The sequence below is a fragment of the Pan troglodytes genome, chromosome 16 (assembly GCF_028858775.2).
Source record: "Pan troglodytes isolate AG18354 chromosome 16, NHGRI_mPanTro3-v2.0_pri, whole genome shotgun sequence".
NCBI lineage: Eukaryota > Metazoa > Chordata > Mammalia > Primates > Hominidae > Pan > Pan troglodytes.
Genome location: NC_072414.2, coordinates 82,248,915 through 82,262,848, shown reverse-complemented (window position 1 = coordinate 82,262,848; position 13,934 = coordinate 82,248,915). Strand labels below are relative to the sequence as shown.

At 41.1% G+C, this 13,934-nt stretch overlaps 1 protein-coding gene across 2 annotated transcripts in view; it reads right to left on the bottom strand.

Moving 5' to 3' along the window:
- IQGAP1 (IQ motif containing GTPase activating protein 1) overlaps window positions 1-13,934 on the bottom strand; it is a 114,093-nt gene that overhangs the window by 31,493 nt on the left and 68,666 nt on the right. For both annotated transcript variants that reach the window (XM_523157.8, XM_016927429.4), the window contains 3 exons: window positions 4,679-4,769; window positions 4,333-4,500; window positions 3,171-3,313 (listed from right to left, as the gene is read on the bottom strand). In XM_523157.8, coding sequence (XP_523157.3) covers window positions 3,171-3,313; window positions 4,333-4,500; window positions 4,679-4,769 — 402 coding nt within the window. The remainder of the gene's footprint in view (window positions 1-3,170; window positions 3,314-4,332; window positions 4,501-4,678; window positions 4,770-13,934) is intronic.

Below are 13,934 nucleotides of genomic sequence, written 5' to 3'. Positions count from 1 at the left end.
TTGATGAATTCTAAAATAAGAGTTTTACTAAGTAAAAGCTGGACAGGAAACCACACTGCTGTGAGCCAAAAAGTGGATGGTAACAGAGAGTGAATTAGTGACGAGTAGACTAACTTTCAAGGCCCTTAGCAAGAGTATGAATGTAGGTGAGGCCAGATCAGGGAAATTCCATGGGCTTTAAAAAAATTTTGTATTATTATTTTTTCAAAGATGTGGGAAATAAACGTGCTTAAGTATGTAGGCTGCTACTTAAAATACAGTCCTTGGGCCAGCAGCATCAACATCACCTGAAAGCTTGTCAGAAACATAGATTTTCTCAGACCTCGCACTAGAATCAGAGCCTTCATTTTAACAAGATCCCAGGTGATTCAGACAGACATTAAATCCTGACAAGCACTGGAGGAAGAGCACAAAAAGTACAAGGTCTGCAAGGAACTGGGAGAGGATGAAATCAAGCAGTAAGATCAATAATGAGCTTTAGAAAGGATAGCTGTTTCCTCCAGAGAGAAAATGAAGAAGGAATCAGTGAAAATCCAAGTAAGTTCAAAGTACAGAGTGGTGAGTAGAGTGGGAGGATCTATATGTGATCGCCACTATTGTTGGCAGGGGAGGTAAGAGGTCAGGTCACATGCTGAAAATGAGGTAGCATCCCTTCCCTGTTTAAATTCTTAGGTCCATATATGCAAAACACTATTCAAACATGAGTGTTTCTGTGGAGGTTAATAAGATTCTCAAAGGTGTCCCTGAACTAACAAGAGTTAAAAATCACTCTGCTAGAAGTTGTACCCTGAATTCCTTAGCACAGCACATTAGGCCCTCAAGCTTCAACCTGGGCCTCTTGTCCTGCCACTCCTACCACGTGCCAGGTAATACACCATTCGTCTCTCCTTCAGTGGTCCATGTCCTTTCAGTACTCTGTGCTTTTTCCTTTTCTATTTTCTCTCCTACTTCCTTTTTATAATTTCAGCAAGCTCATCCTTAACTTTCCCTTTCTGTCTAGAACAGCCTTTTCTTTTTTTCCTCAGCTGCTAAAATATTATCTATGCTATGTTACTCCAGGACAAAATGAAAAATTCCCTTAAGACTTCCCTTATTGTGCTGTGATTAGAGCACCACTTCTCTCTGCCTTACATTACAGTACTCGGTTTTGTGTCTGCTGTTTTCACAACACTGTCAAACAATGGAAGGTAGAGACTCTCTGATACATATTTCTATCTTCTCAATGCCCAGAACAGAGTTCAATGAATTTAAATTTCATCACCTGTGAAATCATTAGCAATGAAGATGAAACACTGGAAGGGTAAGAGACTGTAACCCACCATATAAAGAGAACTTTAACCACAAGGTAGAAATCACCCATCTGATGTTAACTCCTAAATAAAGGGACTATTTCAGTTTTTCCACAGGTGTATTTTTGACTTGTTCCACACACGATTTGGGAAATATTGCCAAAGGGAAGTAAATGACCTTTTGAAAATCTTTTACTGTCGTTTTTCTCTAGGAATCCTGAATGTCTGTTAGTAATATGTCTAATGACCTACAGGAGCTTACTGAGCATCTTCCCCCAGTATATATTCCTCCCCTTTAACATTCATTAAACAACTCTGGTTTAAGTAACAGGAGTGCAGCACCAAGTTAAAACTTAAAAGTCCTCAACAGTCCATCAATGACAATGTAACTTCCCCTTTGAGAAAGTACTGCAAACTTAGCAGCTCACCTTAAAAACTACTAGGGGGCATAGACAAGCACAAATGTCACTAAAATTCGAATCCAAGTACATTAAATTCTGAATGAATACCAAGTTCTTTGGGAGCTTCAAAGGAAGATGAAGGGGGTAAGGAAAGGAAATTTTAAAAAGATTCATAGAGGAGGTGACTTGAGATGGGTGTGCTTGGAGGACTGAATTTTTAAATTAAATATTCCTTTTTTTGAGACAGGGTCTTGCTCTGTTGCCCAGGCTGGAGTGCACTGCTGTGATCATGGCTCGTTACAGCCTTCACCTCCCGGGCTCAAGTGATCCTTCTGCCTCATCCTCCCAAGTAGCTGGAATCACAGACACACACCACTATGCCCAGCTAATTTTTGTATTTTTTGCAGAGATGAGGTTTCACCATGTTGCCCAGGCTTGTCTTGAACTCCTGGGCTCAAGCAGTCTTTTTGCCTTAGCCTCTCAAAGTGCTGGGATTACAGGTGTGAGCCACCATGCCCAGCCTGAATTTTTTTCTTTTATGATACCAACAATCAGTACAAAGGGAAGGAAAGAATTTTGACAGATATAGATGGCAGGGGAGAGACATCTCATGACACAGAGACTTTGTTTGGTTCATGACTATATCCCCATTCCTTAGAAGAGTACCTGCCACATTTGAGGTATTCAACAAATAACTGTTGAATGGGCTGGGTGTGCTGGCTCATGCCTGTAATCCCAGTACTTTGGGAGGCTGAGGCGGGTGGATCACTTGAGGTCAGGAGTTCAAGACCAGCCTGGCCAACAGGGCAAAACCTCGTCTCTACTAAAATTACAAAATTAGCCAGGTGTGGTGCATGCCTGTAATCCCAGGTATTCGGGAGGCTGAGGCAGAAGAATCGCTTGAACCCAGGGAGGTGGAGGTTGCAGTGAGCCGAGAATGCACCACTGCACTCCAGCCTAGGTGACACAGTGAGACTCTGTTTCAAAAAAAAACAAAAAACAAACAAACAAACAAACAAACAAAAACTGTTGAATGGAACAGCATAAGCAAAGACACGAAGACACAGAAGATGAAAAAGTACTTTAAAAGCTCTATGAAAATGCTAACTTTATTTGAAAGTGCAGGTTGTAGCTAATATAATTTGTGGAACAGTTAGAAGAGAGACTGAAAATATAAACTGGGAGAGATTAAAATAGTTGCATTTAATGGAGTCAGCAACTTTTCATTTTTCTTTTATAGATCATCTAACTTTTCTTAGCATATGGTTTATATCACTTAATTCTATAATTCAGATGTTTTACAAATTCAGGCCTCAGTCACTCCCCCAACTACTACAAAAAAATTACCACAAAACAGCTCATTACATAACCTCAATTTTAGTCTAGGGCTTCTGACCACATGCCCTGTTCCTCTTAATTAATATTATAGCTTGAAAACACTTTCTCTCAGCTTCTTCTTACGTGAAGAAAGGTGACCTACCTGGATCTCCTCCCGAGAAAGCTGCATAGAATTTTGCACAAAATTTGGGGGTTCATCCCATCCTCCTTCCTGGGTCTCCAGATTGTGGTAATAATAATATCCACCTTTTACCCAGTGCTTCACCCACTTGCTGTTATTATCTCCTGGCAGAAAATAAAGGAAAGATAGAAGACATCCAGAGCCACACTCCCCAGCTGTACATCCAGAACTGCAGGATTATTAGTTAGTCTCACAGTCTAAATGAAGACCACTCCAAAAGCTGCTCCTTGGATCTGTGAGAGTAAAGGGGCATGCTAAGCTCCCATTAAATTATGGCTTTGTAATGACTAATTTAGCTCATTTATGTCTATAAGAAGAAAATACCTATGAAGTCCAATTATGGAATTAACCATGATTAACTTTGTTCACTCCAAAGCCAAAGTTTAAGGCCTGTCTGTCTTAAAAAATGTACAACCATTCAGCCTCTCCAGTTTTTCAATTTATTATTATTATTTTTTTTTTCAGACAGAGTCTTGCTCTGTTGCCCAGGCTGGAGTGCAGTGGCATGATCTTGGCTCACGGCAGCCTCTGCCTCCCGGGTTCAGGTGATTCTCCGGCCTCAGCCTGCCGGGTAGCTGGGATTACAGGCACACGCCACCACACTCAGCTAAGTTTTGTATTTTTAGTAGAGACAGGGTTTTACCATGTTGGCCAGGCTAGTCTTGAACTCCTGACCTCAGGCGATCTGCCCGCCTCAGCCTCCCAAAGTGCTGGGATTACAGGCGTGCGCCACCGCACCCGGCCCAGTTTTTTAATTTTTAAAAGTCCATAAAATGGGGTAAGAAATCTTATTTCTTTCCCTCTTTTTACAGACAAACTACTTTTAATTGCCTATAGGCTTAATCAGAGCTACTGCTACTCTGTGAAAGATAAACAGTTAAATATTTTAATCTTTCCCACATTCTCAGAAAATTGGCCTTATTAACACAGCTGTCCACAAGCGGGGGGGGGGGGGGGAGGATATTTGCAAAAATAGGGATTTTATCTCCTTTAAAATGAGCCTAAGTACTGTACATCTATGCTAAAAGGTCTTTCCCTATAGCTTATCCCTTTCCTCTACATCTGTCCCCTCATATACTCAAGGGTTAGCTTCAGGGCACATATGTATTATCCCAGAACTCACCTACTGCCAGTTTTTTCTTCTTGGCTTCAGCAAGGTCACTCTGGTAAGTTTCACCACATTCAGGGATAACTCCATATAAGCCAACATCAGGGGAACGAAGGGCACTCAGTGTTTTGCCAACATCACCACTTTCTACTGCCTCATTAATGGCAAAGATTCCTAAGGCAACTATTTCGGGAAAGAATTGTTACCAGAATAGTTTAGAGAGTGTCTAAATTCACATACTGCTTCACCTAACTATATCTACTGGCAAATTGTTCCCCCATACCTATCTTGGTCAAGCTGTATGGAGCACCTTGTCACCCCCAGCCTCCACCAAAACAGAAATAAAACAGGTGATACATACACTTCTGTGCTTCTTGGGTGTCTTTGTTGGACTGCCAGATTCCACCTTGAATTTCATCCAACCATAACACAGCTGACTCATCCTGGATTTCCTACATATCATTAAAAGCAAAATATTAAAGTCATGAAATCGGGGTACATGTAACATACACGTGAAGAAGGGGGCTTCCTAGACTCAATTAAATATGGAAGAACAGGCTTAAAAAATATGAGACACGTGGGTTAGTCAAATGGAAGAAGGAGGCATCAAAAAACTGGTAAAAAGTTGGATGCAGTGACTCACACCTGTAATCCAACACTTTGGGGGCGCTGAGGCAGAAGGAATGCTTGAGCCCAGGAGTTCGAGACCAGCCTGGGCAACATAGTGAGACCCCGTCTCTCTAAAAACAAACAAACAAACAAACAAACATAACTTGGCCAGGCATGGTGGTGCATGCCTATAGTCCCAGCTACTAGGGAGGCTGAGGCAGGATTGCTTGAGCCCAGGAGGTTAGGCTGCAGTGAGCCGTGTTCTTACCACTGCGCTCCAGTCAGAGTATAGACCGGTCTCCAAAAACAAACAAACTGGTAAAGGTCATAAGATAAGGGAAATGGCTCACATGTAGGTGAAGATTATATAAAGATGAATTTAAGTGGTTCAGGAAGTTGTGAACAGCTAGAAGGGGCAAGAGGCCCAGACAGACTGGGAAGGGGTCCAGAGACTTTAACAGGGTGACAAGGGCCAGGGTATATATATGAATATGCAGTACTTATTTGAAAGCCTCCTTTGCCAACAATGTTCAGAGGAAGTTAACGTTCTCTATGACTACTAATGTTTTTAAGACTGTCAAGTCTTACTTTAACCAGAATCTTTGACTTATCACATTTAAAGCCAGAAGTCACTACAGGCAATCTACATTTCTCACTAGCTGATATCCTAAAACTTGAATGTTAAATCAGTTGCTGTGAATTTAAAAGCAAATTTTCACACAGAAATATAATGAATGTTGTGATTACTTTCCTTAGTACAGCTAACAAAAGCCTCACAGCATAGTCTGAGTTGACTACTGTGGATAGAGATGATGTATGATGTAGTGGAGGTGACTTACTTTCCTCTTCCTAAATTCGTTAAGACAAGTTTCTTTTTTAAAGGCGCTTATTGGTGACCATTTGCTCTGAATGGCATTTTAAACAGAATTAGATTAGTAGAAATACCTTCCTCTAATATCTTCCAATTTTTTTTTTTTTTTGAGACAGTCTCGCTCTGTCACGCAGACTGGAGTGCAGTGGCGTGATCTCAGCTCACTGCAAGCTCTGCCTTCCAGGTTCACGCCATTCTCCTGCCTCAGCCTCCCGAGTAGCTGGGACTACGTGCACCCGCCACCACTCCCAGCTAATTTTTTGTATTTTTTTAGTAGAGACGGGGTTTCACCATGTTAGCCAGGATGGTCTCAATCTCCCGACCTTGTGATCTGCACGTCCCGGCCTCCCATAGTGCTGGGATTACAGGTGTGAGCCACTGCGCCTGGCCGTATCTTCCAATTTTCAAGAATGTGGCTGCCATATTTCAATTTGGGGAAGTAGCTTATGGATTAGCCCCAGGTAGTCACTACTGTTACTGAGAGTTAGCACAATAGGATTCTACTTCTACCTATTCTCAGTGTGATAGTCAGAATCAGAAACCACTGCTGATACCCCATTAGATTTCCATGGTCATACTGAGGTTATGTAGGTTTCAACGATCTCAAAAGAGTGGGGGTTCTTTATTAAGATGCCTGTAAGGTCTTTACAGAAAGCATCAATTCAGCAGATTACTGGGGCAATCTTCTCTAGAAAAGACAAGGCACTTCAGGTTTTAAAGTGGCCAGGTTGTGAGAGTCATGTTTGTGGTGATCTACGCAGACCCAACAAAATTAACATACTCCTGAGGCTTGAGCTAACAGCAGTTGGTATAAATAGCAGCTCAAAAATTCATTTAGATTGCTTGATGTGAATATAATTTGCCAAGGCATGAATGAGGCAGAATAAAGAACTTGGTAAATCACCATAACTATGTGCCCAAATGAGGCAGGGTCTGAGCTTTGACGCAAAGTGAAACGTTTCACTGCCCAACAGTTGAAGTCACAAAACCTTAGGGAAGGCTTGGCTTTCCTCCTGTTTTATTAGAGAAAGACACAACATTTCACTCCATATAGTGAAGCAGCCACAATCCCTGCAATTTATAAAGAGTGCAGGTGACAGGATAAGGCCAAAGGAAAGCATCTGAAATTGAAAGCAGTGATTTCTCTTAAATGCAGTCTTTTAGAAAGATCATTTAACCTAATTATGGTAGGTGCTGGCCTTACAATTCTAAGAGGCACTGTCCCAATTTTAAGAAGCTCACAGTCTTGGGAAAGGGAAAGAGTAAACAGATAAATAGAATGCAAGAACAAATAAATCACTTAAAAGCTGCAGAACCTAGTACCTTCCTACCACTAGTCGCTTTCTATTACTGAAAATAGAAAATGACCACACACTATCCCCTAGAGTCCTAAGAATAACTACTGGAAATACTAGACAATAGTTCCAATGTGAGACAATACAATGAATGAGTCAGCTGCAGGCTTGTGACAACTTAAATTGTGAAGTCATAAGCGAGAGGGCTGATGGTCTAGTCTCCAAGAGAAGCAGCAGAAAAATCCTCGTATCATAAAAACAGAAGCATTTCCACAGAAACAAGCCATTTTTGGTTCACTTCTGGGATAATCATACAACAGATATCTGAGCAGAATCTGCTGTAAGCAAAGTTGTGAGACTTAGCACAACCTCCCTTGCATTGAGAAAGGCAGAACCTTTCTAAGCATTCAGAATTCTTTCTTCCCTGCCCCATGCAGATTAAAGTAAAACCTTTCATACATACTCCTTAAGAAATAAGCAATAGAGCAATAGTATGAAAGGCAAGAAAAAGTGAATGGATGGGTGTGTCAGGTGTTTCAGGGAAACATTAATACAGAAAAGCCCCTCACCAGAATGAAGAAGGAAAGAGAGACAGCATACACTACCTCATCCCAGTGTAAGAAGAAAGAACAGGTTCTTTCTGCTCCAATTAGACTGAATAAAATGACAAAACCCAAATCCTTCTGGTAAAATTTGTTTTAAAGAGATTACCTAAAGATTAACTCAAATGACTGAGCAGAGTGTTAAAGCCCAGGCTAGATATTATGGAGAGAAAACAGATTTGCTGTAAAAATGCTATCTAAGATATATTCAAGCACAGCTCCCTAACAACTCTGACACTTAGAAACACACTGATTGCATTTCAGAAGAGGTAAAGAGATAGGGACCAGAAGTCAGAATTTAAAAAAAGAGTGGGCAATGATTGGAGGTAGAAGAGGTGAAGAAGCCACAAACACAGGAAAAGGGGGAAGAGGCAAAGGAATGACTATGTTATGTACATGTATATATGGAAAGCACACACTCACACACCCCTCTAAAGGGCACTTCTCATCACTCAAAACTTTTTAAAAAGACTTTACTTACTATGTGGCTTGGTTTGCATGTGTGATGATAGACCCAATATTACATATATAAATATATAACCACATATATACCACATACACACATAAACACACATACACAAATCTGTACAACACGTTTATCAACTACACAACATAAGCACTGACCAATCAGGATGGAGCAGAGTCCTTATGGTCACTGCTGGTTTAGTTGCCATATAGTGGGATTTCAATTAGAGTTGGGGAGTGATGGCACAGATATGGGAGGGTTGGGACAGTAACAATGTACCAAACAAAATAAAAGAATTTCAATGTCCTAACAACTGGTACAGCTGTGCTGGTGTGAACCAGCTGATTACTAGCTACATGTATATAAGCATGTGTGCATAAGTGCATATACACACATGGAGGTCAGAGAGAGATTTAAGTCATTCTTTTTTTTTGAGACAGAGTCTCGCTCTGTCGCCCAGGCTGGAGTGCAGTGGCCCGATCTTGGCTCACTGCAAGCTCCACCTCCTGGGTTCATGCCATTCTCCTGCCTCAGCCTCCCGAGTAGCTGGGACTAAAGGCGCAGGCGCCTACCACCATGCCGGGCTAATTTTTTTTTTTCTTTTTCTTTTTTTTTTTTGTATTTTTAGTAGAGATGGGGTTTCACTGTGTTAGCCAAGATGGTCTTATCTCCTGACCTCGTGATCCACCTGCCTCGGCCTCCCAAAGTACAAAGATTACAGGTGTAAGCCACCGCACCCAGCCCATTTAAGTCATTCTTATTCTTTCTTCCTTTTTGAGATGCAGCTTCGCTGTCACCCAGGCTGGAGTGCAGTGGTATGATCTCAGCTTACTGCAACCTCCTACTCCCGGGTTCAAGCAATCCTCCTGCCTCAGCCTCCTGAGTAGCTGGGACTACAGGGGTGTACACCACACCTGTATTTTTAGTAGAGATGGAGTTTCGCCATGTCAGCCAGGCTGGTCTCAAACTCCTGACCTCAAGTGATCCGCCTGCCTTGACCTCCCAAAGTGTCGGGATTATAGGCGTAAGCCACCACATACGGCCTAAGTCATTCATATTCTTAATTGTAAAATGAGTTCTTGAGGAGCCCTGATATCCATGTCTTGCATTCAGACTGTACTACTCATGACTAGTAATCCACTTTTATCAAGAGTCCCACAAACACTAAATTTAATGAAGAGAGACGTGACATTAGTGAAAATGGTAAAGACCTCTGAAAATCCTCTCCACCATGAAAAACAAACAAAAAACATTGGTACACTGGCAAACAATCACCAGCATCAGTTTTTCTTTTTTTGAGACGGAGTTTCACTCTTGCCACCCAAGCTGGAATGCAGTGGTGCTCACTGCAACCTCCACCTCCTGGGTTCAAGTGATTCTCCTGCCTCAGCCTCCCGGGTAGCTGCGATTACAGGTGCCTGCCACCACGCCTGGCTAATTTTTTGTATTTTCAGTAGAGATGGGGTTTCACCATGTTGGCCAGGCTGGTCTCGAACTCCTGACCACAGGTGATCTGCCCACCTGGGACTCCCAACGTGCTGGGATTACAGGGATGAGGCACTGCGCCCAGCCCCCTTTTTTTTTTTTTAAAGACAGGGTCTTGCTTTGTCACTCAGGCTGGAGTGCAGTGGTGCAATCTTGGCTCACTGCAACCTCAGCCCCCTAGGCCCAAGTGATCCTTCCATCTCAACCTCCCAAGTGCCTGGGACCACAGGTGCACACCACCATGTCCAGCTAATATTTTTATTTTTCGTTAAGACAGGGTTTTACCATCTTGCCCAGCCTGGTCTCAAATTCCTGGGCTCAAATTATCCACCCGCCTTGGCATCCCAACATGCTGGGATTACAAGCATGAGCCACTGCACTCGGCCAGTTTTTTCAATACGGTAGAAATTAACCAAAGGCTTGCAGAAATTGGAGAATGCATTCAAGAAAAACAGCTGAAACTCAGTAAGAACAGTGAGTTCTGTGGTGCTTTAAACTCCCCTATTCCAATCTGCCCCTCCTACCATCCCTTCAAAGCCCCATTCCCAAAGAACTCTCATTAGCTGACCTGTTCAGAGGTCACACTCGCATGGCTGTCTTTATTTGACCTGACCAAGAGCTCATCCAGTGCAAACAGCCTTTTCTCCAAAAGCAATTGTCAAAAACATTAAGGATAACAGTTTAGGCAAACAAGAGACTAACTAAAAACCTTATAAGGAAAAGCTGGAGAATGAGATGTTCATGGAGAGCTCTGACAACTTGACATATTCCTGGATGGGATCTAGGAGGCCACAGTGCATGTGTGGGCTGTGCACATGCTCAGAAAAGATCTGATAAAGCTCTTGTTTAGCATATCATCATGAAATATAAAATGGGCAACCAGCGGCCCTCAGGGCTGCTCTGTCTATGGAGAAGCCATTCTTTTATTCCTTTACTTTCTTAATAAACTTGCTTCCACTTCACTCTATGGACTCTCTCTGAATTCTTTCTTGTGTGAGATCCAAGAACCATCTCTTGGGGTCTGGATCGGGACCCCTTTCCTACACAGTACTGCAGCTCAAAACAAAACACAAAATATCCCCCACACAAAAAACTCCGGACCATGTGGCCTCACTGGTGACTTGTAACAAATGTTTAAAGAACTAGCTAATCCTTTACAAACTCTTTGAAAATATAAAAGGAACACTTCAAGTCATGAGGCCAGTATTACCCTGATACCAAAACCAAACACAAAGATATCAGAAGAAAATAAAACTACAGACCAAATTTAAATTAAGATCTTTTGCTCGCTAAATTTGTAACTCAGTGATAAACATTTTTAAAAACACTCCCAAATGGCTGATGGAGACTTAGATGCTCAGGTGATGCCAAAAACAAAAAACAAAACAAAACAAAACAAAAAAACCCAAACCAAAAACAAACAAACAAAAAACAATTCCACCCAATGTGTAGTTCACCCAGCTGGGCCTGGCAATGTTAAGCAATTTTTCCTTTAACTCCCCCGACTTCCTCCGCCTTTGATGAAGTCTGAAAAGTTATTCCACAGCAAAGGAAATGCTTCAAACTCTATAGTCACATCCTCAAAAAGTTTTACTCCGATGACCCAAACAAAACGCACACACAGCCTTTTGAATTATTTACACTTTATCTATTCCTGACTTGATAGACATACTGTTTTTTTTCCACTGTGGCTATCAGGAATAATGCTACTATGAAGATAAAGTTGTTAAAGTAATTGTAACATAAACTCATCTTTTAAAATGTTTGTCTTACCCGCTACCTAGTTTGCTGAGGAAATTGACAAGGTTTATGCCTCTTTTTATGCTGTTGCTGTCTAGGAAGTTGCCTTGTATGTAGTAGGCCCTCAAATAATTGTTGATTAAAGCATAATTAACATCTGTTTTCTAATTGTGATTGATCTCCTTTTCAGTGCTTACTAAGTAACAACAACCGGATAGAACGATAGCCTTCAGAAGACTCCTGAAGTGAGGCAGCAAGCGGAAGGGCTAAAAGAAATTTTTAATTCTGAGTAGCCAGACGTATAAAAACAGACCAAGGCTTTAGTGTACTGGAGCTTTTTGCACACTGACACTCGTGTGGGCTCTGTAAGTTTTGGTGAAGGGTAGAGGAGTGGGTAATTTTATATGTTGGTAATATTATGATGTTGACTGATCTCCTTTGATTACACTGGCATGGCAGTAGTTGACATTACCATGTCCTAATCATGTAAGCGTAGTATCTGATAGTTACTACCAGGTTTCATTTAAGAGATATAATTATGCAGAATGTCACTTGATGCTGTGGAGAGGGTTGAATCACAACTGCTATTTCATAGCCAGGAAATTGAGATCAACTGATTTTACTTACTCGGATAAGAAGTAGTTGGCTCTAGGGAAGCTAGAAATGGAAGTCTCTGTCTTTGATTCATTTTATTAGATTAGTGTTTCCCAAACTTGGCTGGTCATCAGAACAATGAAAAAGTCATTTTTAAAATACAGATTCCTAAGCTTAAAGTCTAATTCTACTGATTCAGAATCTCTAATGTGTCAGGCTGCAATGATTCTATGTATGCTAGTGGTAGTAATGTTTGTTTTTGCTGCTAAGAAAGTCCAAAGGGAGCCTTATATCTGACTGTCAGAGGAGTGGGGTTTCGGAGAATAAGCTAGGTCGGCTTCTGTATCTAAAAAGGGAAGTACATTGAAGATACAACTTATATAGCTGTCACTCATGCTAAGTGTCTATCAAATCACGAATAAAGTGCAAATAATTCATATGTCATCAACTCATGAATGGATAAATAAAATGTGGTAAAGTGGAAATAATCCATGTGTCATCAACTCATGAATAAATAAATAAAATGTGGTACAGTCACACAATGGAATATTATTCAGCAACAAAAAGAAATGAAGTGCTGCTGCTACAGCTTGGATAAACTAAGCTAAAAGAAGCCAGTCACAAACGACCATACATTGCATAACTCCATTTATATGAAATGTTCAGAATAGACAAACCCATAGACAAACCAGCAGTCTGATGGTTGCCCAGGGCTGGGGGAGATTAAGGGAAAATGAGTGACTACTAATGGGTACTGAGTTTCTCTTGGGGTGATGAAATGTTCAAAAATTGACTGTGGTGATGACTGCACAATTCTATCAACGTACTAAAGTCTACTGACGCTGAATTACATGATATGTGAATTACGTTTCAATTAAGTTGTCACAAAAAACCTTCATGACATTATCTATTAAAGCTTCATATATGTGTTCCCTATGGCCATAACTCCTCTCCAAAATGTATACCTAACAGAAATGCACATATATGTTTTTAACCAAAATTAAAAATTCATAGAAGCACTATTTACAGGCCATGGGCGGTGGCTCATGCCTGTAATTCCCAACACTTTGGGAGGCTGAGGCGGGCAGATCACTTGAGGTCAGGAGTTCGAGACCAAACTGGCCAACATGGTGAAACCCCATCTCTACAAAAAATACAAAAAAAAAAAAAAAAAATTTTAGCCGGGCATGGTGGCTCTCGCCTGTAATCCTAGGTACTGGGGAGGCAGAGGCAGGAGAATAGCTTGAACCTGGGAGGCAGAAGTTGCAGTGAGCTGAGATTGCGTCATTGCACTCTAGCCTGGGTGACAGAGCAAGACTCCGTCTCAAAAAAAAAACAAAGAAGCCCTATTTACAACAGTCTGAAAAAACAAACAAAACAACAAAAAACTTCACCAATAATATATAACCACACAATGAAATAGTACACAACAATGAGAATGAGCAAAGGATGGCTCCATGCAACCACATGGATGCATATCATTAACATTATTTAGGGCAACAGAAGCCAGACACAAAAGAGCACATAAGGTATGATCCCACTTAAATACAGCTCAAAAGTGGACGGAAATGAACTGTGGTGTTATTAATAGAAATCAGAATAGTGCTTACCACCAAATGGAGGGTGGCTAAGGGTGGAAGGGGATATGAGGAAGGTCTCTGTGGTGCTGGTAATGGGTTCTACAATCTGACTGCCAAATACACAGGTGTGCCTCCTTTTGAAAATTTATGCAATTGCATACCCATCTACCTTGTTCATTTTTCTGGATCATATATATATATATTTTTTTTCTGGATCATATATATGTATATATACGTATATATATATATATATATATACACGTATATATATATACACACACACACACACACATATATATATTTTTTTTTTGAGACGGAGTCTTACTCTGTCCCCCAGACTGGAGTGCAGTGGCGCAATCTCGGCTCACTGCAACC